Consider the following 17,254-nt stretch of genomic DNA (forward strand, 5'->3'; position numbering starts at 1 on the left):
TAGCCACTTTTCAATTGATCATTTTTATTTTATATCATTACTCAAAAAAAAATGCTGCACTGGCAATTCTTTTTTTTTTTTTTATTAATGTTATGATAGATTACAACCTTGTGAGATTTCAGTTGTACATTTTTGTTAGTCATGTTGTGGGTACACCACTTCCCCCTCCGTACCCTCCCCCCACCCCCCCTTTTCCCTGGTAACCACCAATCAGATCTCCTTATCAGTATACTAATTTCCACCTATGAGTGGAGTCATATAGAGTTCGTCTTTCTCTGACTGGCTTATTTCGCTTAACATAATACCCTCGAGGTCCATCCACGTTGTTGTGAATGGGCCAATTTCGTCTTTTTTATGGCTGAGTAGTATTCCATTGTGTATATATACCACATCTTCTTTATCCAATCATCAGTTTCTGGGCATGTAGGCTGGTTCCACGTCTTGGCTATTGTAAATAATGCTGCGATGAACATAGGGGCTACACTGGCAATTCTTGTACATATATCTTTGTGCAAATGTGTGCTTGTACTTATGGGATATATTGCTGAAAGTGAAATTGCTGAGCAAAAAGGAATTCTTATTTGAGATTTTGATGGATACTGCCAAATTGTCCTAAAAAGGATTGCACCAATTAACAGCCCCATCACAGGGTTCAGGAAGGCCCTTGCCCTGGAGCCTAGCGAGCACTGGATATTACCAGTTATTCTAATGTTTGCCAAAATTGGTCAAAAATTGGTATCCTTTATTTTCTTGGCATTTCCTTGATTACTGGCATTGTAGAGTATTTTTTAATATTTTTGTAGGTTGTTTATAGATTTTTCTGTGACTTTTGTCTGTTTGTATCCCTTGTCAATTTTTTGATTGGGTTGTTTGTACTGTTGTTATTGATCTCAAGGTGTCCTTTATGATACAAATCATGTATTATATACACTGAGGCTATCATTCCCCAGTCTACGGCTTGTCTTTCCATCCTCGTTGATGGTGTCTTATGTTGAACAGAAGTTTTTAAGTCCTTCAGTTCACAAAAAAATCCATTTCCTCTTGCTGAGCGCAGAGCTAGACTGAACTTTCCAGCCTCTCTGGCAGTAGGCATGGCCTTGTGACTATGTTTTCACCACGGGATTCAAGTGCAAGTGATACGTGTCATTTCTCCACTAAGGCTTTTCGGAGGTTGACTTGTCTCACTCCTCACTGTCTCCCCTTCCAGCTGGTGGGGGTGGAGATGACTAGGTGACTTTGCAGGCCATGGTTGAAGATGGAAGAGCCTCCCTCAGCTTGTGTCCCCGAATGGCCCCATGGAGAAGGGCTCCCCCTCATCAGAAACACCCGCCTTGGACTGCTAAAGAGCAGAAATGAGTTTCTATTGAATTTGAGCTGTTATGTACTTTGGAGACTTATTATTATAATTGCAACCAGCTTTAATTTAAATAATAAAATAATCAGTTATCAATATTTTTCCTTATGATTTTTATGTCCTCTTTAAGAAATCCTTCCTTGCTCTGAGATCATGATGATATTCTGCATTTTGAAAATTTTTGCTTTTTACATTACATGTTTAATCTGCCTAGAATTCATTGTTTTGGGAATGGTGTAAGGTGAGAATCTAATCCAATTTCTTCTTTATGGATAACCAGTTGTCCCCACACTGTTCATTAAACAGTCCACTCTTTCTCCATGGACTGCAATGCTACTCCCATCACTTATATCTGTATATTCCTGGGTTTATTTCTGGCTTCTCTCTTCTGCTCTGTTATTGCGTTTGCATATTTCTAGGCTAATCATACCCTCTCTTGATTAGGATAGCTTGATAAGAAGTTTTCATATCTGGTAGGACAAATATTTCCACTTCATTCTGCAAAATCATCTTAACTAGGATCATCTTATTAAGTTCCATGAAAAAATCTATTGAGATCTTCATTGGAATTGCATTGAGTTTATAGATGAAAATAGAGAAGAATTTACATCTTTTTAATGATGTCTTCCCATCCATGGACATTTATCCAGATCTGCTTTCATGTTCTCTCAATAATGTTTTATTATTTTCTCCATAGAGATCACTTGCAAAGATTTATTTCTGTTTATCTTGAGTTTTTGTGTTTTTTTTTTTAAATTATGATTTGGGATCTTTCTGTTGCTTTTTTGTTTTTTAAGATTTTATTTTTCCTTTTTCTCCCCAAAGCCCCTGGGCACATAGTTGTATATTTTTAGTTGTGGCATGTGGGATGCCGCCTCAGCACAGCCTGATGAGTGGTGCCATGTCTGCGCCCAGGATCTGAACCGGCGAAACCCTGGGCCGCCAAAGCAGAGCGTGCGAACTTAACCACTCAGCCACAGGGCTGGCCCCTTTCTGTTGCATTTTTAAATTATTATTGATATATAGGAATGAGATTCTTTTGCATATTTGATTTTATAACCAGAAACCTCCATAAACTCTCTTAAATGTTATTGACTATTGATAGAATCTCTTGCATCTTCTAACAGAAAATAGACAATTTTCCCTCTTCCTCTCTAACGTTGAATAAAAGTGGCGACAGTAGGCATCCTTTCCCTGTTCCTGACTTTAATGGGAACAATTCTAAATTTTCACTTAAATATTATGTTTACCAATATTAGTTTCCTAGGTCTGCCGTAACAAGGGACCACAAACCAGCTGACTTAAAACGACAGAAATCTATTGTCTCCCAGTTCTGGAGGCTGGAGTTTCAAAATCAAGGTGTCGGCAGGGCTGTGCCCCCTCTGAAAGCTGTAGGAAAGAATGCTTGCTTGTTTCTTCCCAGCTTCTGGTGGTGGCTGTCAGTCCTTGGCTGCAGCTGCATCACTCCAGTCCCCGTCTCTGGTCACACGGCCTCCTCCCTGTGTGTCTGTCTGTGTCCAGATCTCCCTCTCCTTATAAGGACACCAGTCATGTAGGGTTAAGGGCCCACTCTGCTCCAGTAGGGCCTCATCCTAGTTAATTACATCTGCAATGACCCCAGTTCCAAATAAAGTCACATTCTGAGGTTCTAGGGGTGGGACTTGAATACATCTTTTTGAAGGACAAAATCAACCCATAATACTACCATAAAGTTTGTGGGTTTTTTAAGGAGAAGAAGTAGAGTCTTATTAATTTTTTATTTTGAAAATTTTCAAACCCACGGAACAGTTATATAAACCCTCCTCTAGATTCACTAGATATTAACGTCTTACAACACCCGCTTCGGACACGCATACTCTCTCTCCCTCTCCCCACCATCCTTTCTCTCTCTCTCTCTCTCACACACACACATACACACATTGCCTCTGTGTTCAAAAGTAAGGTTGGTTTATAATTTTCCTCTTTTGTACTGTTTTCTTATACTTTGCTTTACTACAATCATAGAATGAATCGTACAGTTTTCCTTTTTCCTTTTTTATGAATATCTACATAAAATAAATTATCAGTGTTTGGAAAGTTACATAAAATTGGCCTATAAGCTATCTAGGCACTGGTATCTTTTTTGGTTTCCTCTTTAGCCTAGGTAGTTTTTAAGAAGTGACTTTTAAACTTTCCAAACATAAGAAATTTTTAAAATTGTCTTTTAATTGTTGACTACTAGGTTAATTATATTATTGTTAGAATTTGTGGTCTGTTTTGTTGAGATTTCCTTTGTGTCTTAAAGCTGGGCCAATTTTTCAAAACTCCCATGTGTATTTTTTAAAAATGTAAATTTTCTCTTTTTGGTTGTAGGTTCTATGTATATATCTAATTTTGTTGTTCAAATATTCTATATTTTTATTCATCTAATTTGACTTGATTTATAAATTTCTGATAGGGTTATATTAAAATCTTTAACTAAGATTGTGGATTTGTCTATTCATTTTTCTTGTAATTTTGTCAGTGCTTGCAAGCTGTCAATCTATATTTGCCTGCTGCCTGCCGCCACCCCGGGCTGTGGGCTGCCTGGTCCAGGCACTGCTCCCAGGTTAGCAGCTGTGCCACCCTGTGGTGCGAGCAGGTGAGGCAGCAGCTGGTGGCCCATCATTAACTTATTCATGTATTCTCTCATCCAAACAAGGATTTATGTAGCACCTACTAGGGGCTGTCCGTGCCCGCTTATTCTTTTTTTCATTTTTATCAACTCTATTGAGATACAATTTACATAAAATAAACTGTACCCATTGAACACGGACATGGATTTTCATATGCCATTAATGTGTGCATGCACATTTAGAGTTGTGTTAGCTACCCGAGGAGCTGACGTTTGCACCATCGTGAAGTGGCTCTCTTTATCTCTGGCAGAGTCTCCCAGATCTGTTCCTTTGCTCTCACTCTTCACTCATTCGCCTCCCCTTCACTCTACTCGAGATGCACTGACCTTCTCGCTGCTCCTCAAACACACCACGTATGCCCCTACCTCAGAGCCCTTGCACATGATGTTTTCCCTGGAGTGTTCTTCCAGGTGTCTGCAGAGCCTGTTGCCTCACTTTGTTCAGTTCTCTATTCAAATGTCACTTTATCCGAGAGGCCTTTCAAAACCACCCTATGTGAGATAGCAAGTGCCTACCCCTCTCTATCAACCTTATCTCATTGACTTTTACTCATAGTATTTATTACTTCCTGTCAACTTGTCTGTGTCGGTGGCGCTGCCCATGTGACTACGGAAGCTGCCCATAAATTGCAGGAGCTGAGACAGAGTGTTGTGACGAACTCTGTGCTGTGCCCCAGGGAAGGAAGGAAAATGACTGAGACTGGGTAGATAACTCCGTTAGGGAGAGTTAGAAGGCGGGGGTTTTGCAAAATGGAGAAAAGGTGAGGAAGAGAAAGCTATAAGCAGATGGCATGACTCTAAAGGAAAGGGGATGTTTTTGCATGGGAGCAGACACGTTATGGTTTGGAGGCAGCCATGGGTTGCCGGGAAATGCTGATGTTGCCCAGGGCCCAAGGATTCATGGAGTTTGAGGAGGAGGAGGAACTTTTGACCAGTGACATTGCTGGGGAAGCAGCATCTTCTGGGGAGAGTCAGGGTTCACATGAGGCAAGAAGGCTGTAGGAGAATTTTGTGGAAAAAGTCAGTGTAGGGAAATATACTTCAAACGAGGGCCCTGTGGAAAGCGTAGAGGGTGGGCCACAGCAGAGGACAACGTTTGGGGGAATAAATGCGGTGCAATCGGGGGAGTGAAGACACAGGAGCGGGTCCTTCACTGAATTGGCTGGCGGATGGTCAGCAAGCGGCCAAGAAGGCAGAGACTGGTGTCCTAGAAGAAAAAGGTTAACCAAACCTAAGGTGGCGCTGAGGGCGTCATTGTTGCTTCACGTTCGCATGGAATGAGACTGTTCTGTTGTCTAGTGTGGTAGAATAATGCCCTCCCCCAAGGACGTCGCCCCAATCCCTGGGACTGTCAATATGTTTCCTAGGTGGCACCTGTGATTAAAGAAAAGGGCCTGGAGGTGGGAGATTTGCCTGGATTATCCAGGTGGCCGACTCTCACCACACGAGCCCTTAAGACTGGAGGACCTCCCAGGTTCTGGTCAGAGGGTCAGAGAGATGTGCGCGAGGACTCCATCCACTGCGGCTGGCTTTGAAGATGGAGGAAGGGAATCAAGGAAGGTGGCAGCTTCTAGAAACTGGAAAAGGCACAGAAACAGATTCTCCCCTGGAGCCTCCAGGAAGGAATTTACCCCCGCTGACGCCTTGATTTGAGCCCAGGAAGACCTGTGTTGGACATCTGACCTACAGAGCTGTAAGATAATCCGTTTGTGTTGTTTTAAGCCACCACACTTGTGGCAAAGAACACTAAAATACCTAGAAAGAGACCTCTCTGTAGGTGGTTGACCTTGAGTTGGAGGGCAGTAATTATCTGACTTCCTGGCAGTCCACCTGCTTCTGGAACTGCCGGCTGCTCAGGCTGACCAGGAAGTTTCGCAGGTGGAAGCAGAGAGGCCATGGTTTCAGGGACAGGGGCCCTTGAGCAGAGCTCTCCAAAGGAGCTGTGCAGAGGGCCGACTCTCCCCCACAAACATCAAAGGAAAGAGACAGGACGGCACAAAGAGCACTGGATTCTGAGCCAGAGCCTCAGTGTTGAGTTCTGTATTCACCAGTTGCCAGCTACAGGATCTTTGGCAAGTTGCTTCTCTGAACCTCGGCTTCCTAATCCATGATATGGGAACAACGGTATCTATCTAACGTGGTTGTTGCAATGATGAAATGAGGGAATTATACATATTCTTTTTTTTTAACAATATGAAACAAATGCCAGTGCAGAGTGATTAGTACAAGTAAATAATTAAAATGTAAATGTTGGATGCGTATGCTTCAAAATGATAGCAAAATACATAAAACTAGGAGAAACACAGGGCGAAAATAATAAAAATCTACAACATTAGTCGTGGAAAGGCTCTTGGAGATTTTAGAACTCACCAGCCTCGTTTCCCAGTTAAAGAAGCTGAACTCCCAAAAGATCAGAGACTTGCTCCAGGGCGCCTAACTCAGGACTCAGCCCCACGATTCGTGATTTCCACAGCAGTAGACAACATTGTCACACTACCAGGTTATGGGAACGCAGCTAACAAACTACTAGAAATTCAGATAGTATAGTCAGTTGAATTGCTTTTCACAAAATCCAAATGACTGTTTAACATTTATAGTGTGAATTAAACAGAAATGCTTAGATATTTCATGGAAGAGGATCATACACTTAAGCACAATGAGATTCTCTGTAAATTCCCTCAGAATAGATCTTGCACTCTGCCTTCTTAAACATCAAAAAAATTAAGAGATATAGCAATAACATAAGGCATAGGTTAATAAAAATGAAAATATTTTTGAGCCCTTAAAAATGATCGCTTTAGAAACCAAATCAAGGGTATTTTAGTGTTATTTACAATAAATTAAATATAATTAACGTTTAAATGTAAACATACAGAAACTAACCAAAGAAAAGCAGAAAAGAAAATAAGAGGAGAAAGAGACTGAAAGTGTTAAGAGTGAGATTGACACAGCATTTGTTGTTTAGCAAAAACGGGCAAGGAAACTTGGAAACCAGAGTCTCCAGAGAAGCTGTGCGTGCAGATTGCGACAGGAAAGCAGACAGCAAGCTTCTAGCAGGGAGAGATTCAGGGCTCCAACTTGCAACCTCAGTGAGCGACTGAGTGTTTTTAACATTCCACGGATATTCTTTGGGAGGAAGTGTGGGGAAGATCCTTTATCAGGCAGATTTGACCTCATGCCCTCCGCTCATTTTAGGCCGGAAGGCGAGGGTGGCTTATTCTGGGCAGACCCAGGGTTTTTCGATGGGACTCAGACGAACGTCCAATAGGTCACCTCCATAAACAATAAATAGCGTGATCTCTCCTGTATCGTCTGTGGCCCAGAGAAGCAGACAACTGCTCCATTTTCTGGCAATAAACTTGAGATTTCCACAAAATACTCTGTGAGTGTGGGAATCAGCCAAAAGGAACCCCAGTACCCCTTTGCTCTCATCGTAGCAGATAAATTTCCCCCATAAAATGCTTTATGATGAGTGAAAAACAATGAAGTTTCCTTGAAATGTAGGTGCTGGGTGGCTCGTTCCCACACGCTTTGCTTAGTTGATTCAGCTAGTTAATTTCAACGAGCACTCAGAAAAACACCATTATTTTGCACGTAGTATAATTTTAAATTGTTTTGTGATTTATAATAGTACATTTGTGATCTTTCTGGGTCATTCAAATTTTCAGAGTTTAAAATATTCAAATCTTTAAATGCCAAGGGTACGCTCTATGTGATAGAGAAGGCACCGTAAGTCAGTACGGGAGGAAGGACGTTCTTTGTTCTTTTGTGATGGTTGTTTAACGGCGCTCAAACGATTAGTTATTTGGGAAAAAATTTAATCTTCATCTCATACCACAACCTAAATAAATTCTAGCCGGATTAATAATTTTATTTTTTAAAATCAAACCATTAAATTATTACAAGAAAATTTTAAAATTAGAAAAAGAAAACATAGATTAATAGTTACCTGTTCTATGAATAAAGAAATCTCAAAGCTTAAAATCAATCGATTTAAACATTCTCATCACAAGAAAAAAAATCTGCAAGCATGTGTGGTGAGGGATGTTGACTGGACATATTGTGGTGTTCATTTTGTAGTACATACAAATATTGAATCATTATGCTGTACACCTGGAACTAATATAATGTCGTGTGTCAATTTTACCTCAATAAAGAAAAAAAAGTAACCCAATGGAAAAGACAGAGCTGACTTCAAAGAATGAAAAGCTACTGTAGATAAAAAATGCTAAAATTAAATAACAACACACTAGGGGAAACAGTACAACTAAGATAGACAAAAAAATTAACATTCTTAGTATGTAAAATATACATACAAAGCCATTAAAAAAAACCCATGACACCAATACCTGAATGGGCAAAGGATGTGAACATTTCATTTACAAATGGCTAATCACCTGAAAAAAATTCAACCTTACTAGGATTAAAAACAAAAAAATGTAACCAGATGTTACTTTTTTATTGAGGTGAGATGTGCATAACGTAAGATTAAAGTAAACAATTCAGAGGCACTTAAGATCGTTATGTTGTGCAACCCCCACTTCCATCGAGTTCCAGAACATTTTCATCACCTCGAAAGAAACCCCACACCCATTAAGCAGTTTCTCCCCATTTGCCCTTCTCCAGCCCCTGGCAACCGCCAGTGTGCATTCTGTCTCAAGATTACTTCTTCTGGACATCTCGCGTAAATGGAGTCATACCTTTTGTGTCTGGCCCTTTCACTGAGCATAATGGTTTTGAGATTCATCTACGTGTACGTGTATCAGCGCTTCATTCCTTTTTATGGCTGATAACGTCCCATTGTATGGATATATGGCAATTTGTTTCTCCATCCGCCTGCTGGCGGCCGTTTGGGCTGTCTCCCCTTTGGGCTGTTGTAGAGAGTACTGCTATGAACGTGTGCATACATGTGTCTGTCTGAATTCGTTTGAATATGTACCTATGAGTGGAATTGCTGGGTCACATGGTAATTCTGTTTAACTTTTTGGGAGCTGCCAAATTGTTTTTCATAGCAGCTGCACCATTTATATTCCCATCAGCAATGTACAAGCGTCCCAATTTTTCCACATCCTCACCAACACTCCTTATCTTCTGTCTTTTGAGTTTGTTTTCTTTAAATTCTAGCCATCCTGGTAGATATGAAGTGGTACCTCACTGTGGTTTTAATTTGCATTTCCTTAATGACAGATGATGCTGAGCATCTTTTCATGTCCTCGTTGGCCATTTGTATATCTTTTTTGGAGAACCAGATGTTGTTTTTCACCTATCAAATTAGCAGACATAATTTTTAAATGTTAACGTTATATAACATAGAAGCTATTTTTAAGTGAAAAATGCAAAGTGTTGAACAGTGTGTGTGCTGCCAATAGTCTGAAAAATTATGTAAGTTCAAAATAGGACTCTAGCTCAGTTTTGATTGAGGCATGAAGACAACAGACGTATATTCCAGAGCGAGTTGTCAGACACACCACCATGAAGAAATTTTAAAATAGATATTTGAGAAGCAATAAGATAACTCAGCCACGGTGAGTCAGATGGTTAGAATTAGAGATGATTTTTGGAGAAAGCTGCTCGCCGAAGCCTGGCGAGAGGGACTTGATATGAATTTCCCGCACTGGGGATTCGGCACATTCTCAGACATCAAGACAACAAAATTAGAAATATATTGCGTGTGAGGAGAAGTAGACTATCGTTGGCTTCTTGCCTTTTGTCAAAAGGGCAAAAGAAGAGCTGTGGCTGGCTGCAGGACCAACGACATTTGCTTCCGTGTTAGCGTCTGTATCAACGGCGAATATCCTCAGGCGATGGATGTTTGAGTGGGAGAGCAGTAAAGATCACCTTAGATCGTGCCCAATGGGACTCTCTGGAAGGATGGACAGGGTCTAGCAGAGGAGAGGCTAGAGGTCGAACACGGGACCCTAAGTTGCAGAGGAGGGCGTCTGGACCACCCGAATAAAATGCATTTGCCCAGCTGAAGGAAACTGCAGATAAGAGACAAACAGGGATGGGAAGGGAGGGGCTCCTCAAGATTACCGTGCCGGCCACACCCGGAGGGAGGGCAGCAGCTCCGAGAGCACCCCGCTGTCTTACCAGGAAAGAACTGTCCTGCCCCATTTTCTTCTCCTCTCTCACTCTCCTTAGGCTGTTAGTGAGGTCAGAAACCGCAGGCAGCCAGCTAGGGAAGGAGAAGAGCAAGGAAGAGATGAGAAGACTAATCCAAAAGCAAGCGGCCTTCCTGCAGGGCTGCCTCGTGGTGGGGGGAGGACGATGAGCGGTCCACGTGTGGTAAGGAAGTCGCATGGTAGCCTGGGCCTGGACACTCTAATTGCAGGACTGAGACTGTGTTTTCAACTGAACGTGACTGCCGTCTAAGACTTTCCATAACCCAAGAGCAAGCGGAGGAGACTTGGAGACTGCTCTGGTCCGTAACCAAGGGCAAGGAAAGGACCATTCCTCCCTGTGCATTTAAAGGAACAAAATCAAGTCACTTTTCCCAAGAGTCCTGCTTATTCAAGGAGCTGGTAGAATAAATACACATGAGCATTTGCTTGTCTGTGTAGACACTATTTTGGATGGATAGTTAAGAAACCAGTGATGTGAGCTGAGGGATAAAGTTTATATCATTTTTAATGATTTAAAATTCTGTTACGAATCATATAGAAGAATAGTTGTATTTTATAGTAAGATTTGGAGGATGTACTCTTTCTTTTCAATATGGCTCTTTCTTCCCTAAAGATTTTAACAGTTTTATTGAGATATAATTCACATACCATATCATTCGCCCATTTAAAGCATACAATACAATGTTTTTCAGTATATTCATGGGGTTGTACAACCATCACCATAACCTCATTTTGGAACATTTTTGTCCCACTACAAAGAAACCTCATACTCATTGGCAGTCACTCACCATTCCCTTTCATCCTGTTGCCCCTCCCCTTCACCAAACTGGAGATAATGATTCATTTACTTTCATTTGTCTTTTTTTTTTGGTGAGGAAGTTTTGCTCTGAGCTCACATCCATTGCCAATCTTCCTCTCTTTTTTTTTTTTTTTTGCTTGAGGAAGATTAGCCCTGAACTAACATCTGTGCCAATCTTCCTCCACCTCGTACGTGGGTCACTGGCACAGCATGGCTTAACAAGTGGTGGAGGTCCACGCCTGGGATCTGAACCCACGAACCCACGACACCGAAGCAGAGCGGGCCAGGTTCAACCACTACACCACAGGGCCAGCCCCTAATTTCCTTTCTACATGTATAGATTTACCTATTCTGGACATTTCACTTAGTGGAATTATACAATATGTGGTCTCTTGTGACTGGCTCCTTTCACTTAGCGTAATGTTTTCGAGGGTCATCCATGTTGTAGCTTGTATCAGTACTTCATTCCTTTTTATGGCCAAATAATATTCCACAGAGTGGATACACCAGGTTTTGTTTATCCATCCGTTGATGGACATTGGAGTTATCACTTTTTTACTATTAGGAATAATGCTACTATGAACATTCATGTACAAGATTTCGTGTGAAACTAAGTTTAATTTCTCTTGGGTGTATGCATGCTCCCCAAGGGTGGAATTGTTGGGCTACATGGTAACTCTATGTTTAACTTTTGAGGCACTGCCAAATAATTTTTGAAAGTGGCTGCAACATTTTACACTCCCTTCAGCAAGGACAAGGGTTCCAATTTCTCCACAATCTCACCAACACTTGCTATTGCCTGTCTTTTTTTTTTTTTTAATTAAGATTATGATAGTTTACAACCTTGTGAAATTTCAGTTGTACGTTATCATTAGTCACGTTGTAGGTGCACGACTTCACCCTTTGTGCCCTCCCCCCAACCCCCCTTTCCCCTGGTAACCACCAATCAGTTCTCTTTGTCCATATGTTAACTTCCACCCATGAGTGGAGTCATACAGAGTTTGTCTTTCTCTATCTGGTTTATTTCACTTAACATAATACCCTCAAGGTCCATCCATGATGTGAATGGGACGATTTTGTCCTTTTTTATTGCTGAGTAGTATTCCATTGTATATATATACACCATATCTTCTTTATCCAATCATCAGTTGCTGGGCACTTAGGTTGCTTCCACGTCTTGCTATTGCCTGTCTTTTTGATTACAGCCATCTTAGTGAATGTGAAGTGATATCTCATTGTAATTTTGATTAGCATTTCCCTACTGAGTAACGATGTTGAGCACATCCTTATTGGCCACTTGTATATCTTCTTTGAAGAAACGTCTATTCAAATCTTTTGCCCATTTTTAACAAAGGTGTCTTTTTATTATTAAGTTGTAAGAGTTGTTTATATATTCTGAATACAAGTCCTTTATCAGATACGTGATTTGCAAATAATCTCTCTTATTTCTTGGTGGTGTTTATTTATACACAAAAGGTTTTTGTTTTGATGAAGCCCAATTTATCTATATTTTTCTTTTGTTGCTTGTGGTTTTGGCGTCATATCTAAGAAGCTGTCTAACCCAAGGTCACAAAGTGTACGCCCATGTTTTCTTCTAAGAGTTGTATAGTTTTAGCTCTTACCTTTTTAGGTCTGGGATCCAATTGACCTAATTTTTGTGTTTGGCATGAGGTAGGGGGTCCAGCTTCATTCCTTTTCATGTGGGTATCCAATTGTCTCAGGACCATTTATTCCTCATTGAATTGTCTTGGCACCCTTGTCAAGAATCAGTTGACCATAGATGTTTGATTTATTCCTGCACCCTTAATTCGACTCCTTTGGTCTGTATGTCTATACTAACACCAGCATCATATTGTTTTGATTATTATAGCTTCATAGTAACTGTTGAAATCAGGAAGTCCTTCAAATTCCTTCAACTTTGCTCTTCTTTTTAAGATTGTTTTAGCTAACTCAGGTCCCTTGCCTTTCCCTATGAATTTTAGGATCAACTTCTGCAAAAGGAGCCAGCTGGGATTTTGATAAAGATTGCATTGAATCTGTAGATCGGTTTGGGGATTATTGCCATTTTAACAATATTGTCTTCTGATGTAAACATGTGATGTTTTTTGTACTTTCATATGATTTTATGTTGGCTATGAGAAAAAGTCTAAACTCTGCGCCTGAATTTTGAGGTCCCTTCCAGTTTGAGCCCATCTAATGTACTTTAACAACATATGTCCTTTATTTGGCCATGCCAATTTTTCCCATGTTCTCTAAGCAGAATAGACCCTCATTAAAGCTTGACCTCAAGAGCAAAAATAATTATATGTCTCTGCAGCCCAAGCACCAAATGAAATACCTAAGAAGGTATCCTGACAGTAAACATTGCTAAATTGAGTTGATTGATCAAGGCCAAGTTCAAATGATATTTTTCAATTGAAGACCTGCTCAGTTCCACCTGCCTCTTTAGAATCTTCCCCAAACCGCTCTGTAACCCACCGTTCACCAACGTCTTCTGAATATCTATGGCACATGGTGTGCCACATCTTTGGTACAAAGGAAAATATGTGTTTCTGGTCTTCCCACAATGAAACTGAAAGAGCCAAACACATAGTAAATGCTCCACAAAGACTCGCGGTGCAGAACTTTTTTTTTTAAAGATTTTATTTTTCCTTTTTCTCTCCAAAGCCCCCCAGTACATAGTTGTATATATTTTAATTGTGCGTCCTTCTAGCTGTGGCACGTGGGACGCCACCTCAGCATGGCCTGACCAGCGGTGCCATGTCCGCGCCCAGGATCCAAACTGGTGAAACCCTGGGCCGCCGAAGCGGAGCGTGCGAACTTAACCACTCGGCCACGGGGCCGGCCCTGTGTTGGACTTTGATTCCAGTTGTCAGATGTTTCATCCATAGGCACTAACGCTAGTCTGTTCTTGTCTCCCCAGGGGACGTTCTGGTGTTCCTGGATAGCCACTGCGAGGTGAATAAAGTGTGGCTGGAACCCTTGTTGCTCGCCATTGCCAAAGACCCCAAAATGGTAGTATGTCCTCTGATAGATGTCATTGATTACATGACACTGAAATACAAGCCCTCTCCTGTTGTAAGGGGAGCTTTCAACTGGCATCTACAATTTAAATGGGATAATGTTTTCTCTTATGAGATGGATGGACCGGAAGGACCCATTGCACCCATCCGGTAAGACTTCTTCTGGTGATAGAGACAGGGTGCATATGTGTTGGGAACTGGTTGCGGGGTGGTGTGGGGAAAGAAGCTTCCAGAGATTATTCCTTTGATTTCTTGGGTTTAATAAAGAGAAATACTTTGCTATGTATTTTGTTTCTAAAAGTCTATAACAATAGAATTTGGTAGGTTTTGAGTTTCTGCCAGTGAAAGTGAGCATCTCACCCCGGTTCAGAACACCACCGTGGCTGGTATCCCTCTGATTCTGGATGTCCATCTTGGAACGTGGACTTGCTTCTCAGGAGCAAGTCGTATGTCGATCAATGAACAAAATATCAGCACTGTGGATAGCCCAGAAAACATCGCTATCTTTGTCAAATTCATTTATAAAACATTTATCCAAGTGCTTCCATCTGTGATTTTGTGGTTGACATAAATGTGATTTTCCTAGATTATCAGTCTCAGGTAATGTATTTCTGAATGAGAGGACAACTTGAATGTTGTGACTCTTAACTGCATTTATGAGGCTGTTTCTGAAGAGACTTCCTCCAGGTCACTCCTCACATTAACTGATAACTTTGACGCCAAGCTCACGTCTCTTCTTTTGCTGTTAACCTCTTTATTTAACAAACTACATGAGTAAATTTTCCAGTACTATAGCCTAGCGAGTCCCAGGTACTGACCTCTACTTTAACTCAGCTAGAGCTGGATGATCTTGTGTAAGTTATTTAACCTCTCTGTGCCTTGTTTCCTTGTCCGTAAAGTCTGGAGAATAACAGAGCTGTTCTGAGAGGTAAATAACATATCCAAGTTTGGAAGAGCATCTGCCCATAATAAGTGCTGTATGAATGTTAGCTATTTATAATTGTTAGCTATTATTATTATTCCTCCAGCTGTATCCTGCAACTTCCATCTTCTAAATTACCAGATATCCCTCTCTTTGGCCATAACCCAGGACCCTCCTAGCTTTTTCCTGCTCTGCTCCACCCACACCTCCCTTTGGACATCATCGAGATCTCCAGATCTTTGATTTCTCCTTTTACTTCTCACGGTGTTCTTTCTTCTTCTGTTGTCCAGACTTTCTGATCTTTAATTCACTTGCTTCCTGCCAGTGCCTTCAGCTGCGGCATCCCCCACTAGCGCCCTGCATGCTCTGCCATCCCTTTATCCACGCGTCCCCCGAAGTGGGTATGCCAAACCTGTATTGCTCCCCTTAGTCCCAATGCCTGCCCCTGCCCCGACTCCCTCCTCTTAGTAAGCAACCTGGCCTCCTCATTCAAGGATGAAAGAAAGACGACCTAAGAATTGGGAGGAGATATGTCGCACTTTCAGAATGGGATGTTATGCAGCCGTTAAGTGTGACCACATATGAACGCTGTATCGCCGTCTTCAACTCTCCCACTGCCTGCTCTAGCCCAGGGATTAACCAGCTCCAGAAGAACCATCCTTACGATGACTTTCACATCACATCTCTCCATCCCTCTGCCTGTCCCCGCGGTCCAGGCCCTCACTGCCCCAGGCTCAGACTCTACACCGTGACGGACAGTCTGGCCTACAGGCCTGGCCTCCCTCATTGCAATCTCTCTGTTGCTACATTAATTTTTTCTAAATCCTATTTTGCATGTCACCAATCTTGCTTATTATCTTTCCATTGCTTTTAAGGATAATGTGCAGATTCCTTCACACATCTTCCACTGTGTGTGAAAGATCTTCCACTGATCTTTCCTCTGCTCCAGCCATCACTTGTTGGCTGTTTAGGGCTGCCATGTACTGCACAGGCTGTGCACTGCACATTTCCAGGAGGCACTGTTCACAGAGGCTATAGGTGACTAGCTTCCCTGGGGTTGTGTATGAAGGCATCCCTTAGCTGGGCCAGTTACCTCTCTCAGCTTCAGTATCTTCACCTGTAAAATGGTGATGATAATAATAATAATACCTACCTCCTACCTCTCTGAATTTTTGAGGGGATTAAATGAGCCAATGCTTGTAAAGCTCATAGTTTAAGGCCTGACACAGAGGAAGTGATCTGTATAAATGGTAGCTATTGTTAATGTTACAGACTTCAGAATGAAAAAGAACGAAGATATACCTCATTTAAATAAAATGTATTATGTAAAAATCTTCATTTACTCAAAAAAAATAAAGCATAAATCTTTTGAGTTCATCTCAAAATAATTTAAAATAAAGTTACTTTTAACAAGAAGTATCTGTGGTGTTCCACTTAACAAAAAAATTAACTTATAATTTTTATAATATTTCCACATCTCTCATATCTGGTATTTTTTAGGCTCTAAGAATTTCAACAGGGAAATAGTATTCTTAATATTTAAATACTGAAAAGCAACAGTTTTGGAATTCTAATATGCTGTTAGTGTATGTACATTTTACATGCTTTTTGAAAACCATTTGGCAATATCAGTTAAAAATCTTATAAATGTTATTCTTTTTTTTTCAGATTGGCACCTGAGCTAACAGCTGTTGCCAATCTTTTTTTTTTCCTGCTTCATTTTCTCCCCAAATCCCCCCAGTACATAGTTGTATATTTTAGTTGTGGGTCCTTCTAGTCGTGGCATGTGGGACACCGCCTCAGCATGGCCTGATGAGTAGTGCCATGTCGGCACCCAGGATCCGAACCAGTGAAACCCTGGGCTGCCGAAGCAGAGTGCATGAGCTTAACCACTAGACCACGGAGCCGGCCCCAGTGTTCTTATTCTTTAATGCAATAATTCCACTTCTTGGAATTTATCCTTAAGGAGTTAATGAGAAATAAGTACAGACTTGTATATTGTATCAATATTTGTATCAGTAAGAAAATCAAAACAACATAAAATGTTCAATATTGAAATGGTTAACAAAGTATATTCATGTTTTGTGGAATTCTACGTAGTTAAAATTTTTGAAGGCTAATTAACTAAAAATGAAAATTCTCACAATATGTTAAATAAAAAATCAGGCTATAAACAAATTATATCAGTATGATACCAATTGTGTGATTATATATGTGTATGCATGTTTATGTAGAGAATAGATATTATACACATCATATGTGTTATAATTTTAATATATCAATTATAAGGTATAACAATATATGTAAGAAAAATAGGTTGTTTTAAAGGGTTAAAAAAAATAAATTTTAGATATTAGCCATGGTGTTAATTAGTGTTCAAA

The 17,254-nt window shown here is 40.8% G+C and overlaps 1 protein-coding gene across 4 annotated transcripts in view; it reads left to right on the forward strand.

The window, feature by feature from the left end:
* GALNTL5 (polypeptide N-acetylgalactosaminyltransferase like 5) overlaps positions 1-17,254 on the forward strand; it is a 71,023-nt gene that overhangs the window by 35,480 nt on the left and 18,289 nt on the right. For all 4 annotated transcript variants that reach the window (XM_014829019.3, XM_070516493.1, XM_014829018.3 and 1 more), the window contains one exon: positions 13,852-14,101. In XM_014829019.3, coding sequence (XP_014684505.1) covers positions 13,852-14,101 — 250 coding nt within the window. The remainder of the gene's footprint in view (positions 1-13,851; positions 14,102-17,254) is intronic.

Source organism: Equus asinus, chromosome 1 (genome assembly GCF_041296235.1).
Source record: "Equus asinus isolate D_3611 breed Donkey chromosome 1, EquAss-T2T_v2, whole genome shotgun sequence".
NCBI classification, from domain to species: Eukaryota; Metazoa; Chordata; class Mammalia; order Perissodactyla; family Equidae; genus Equus; species Equus asinus.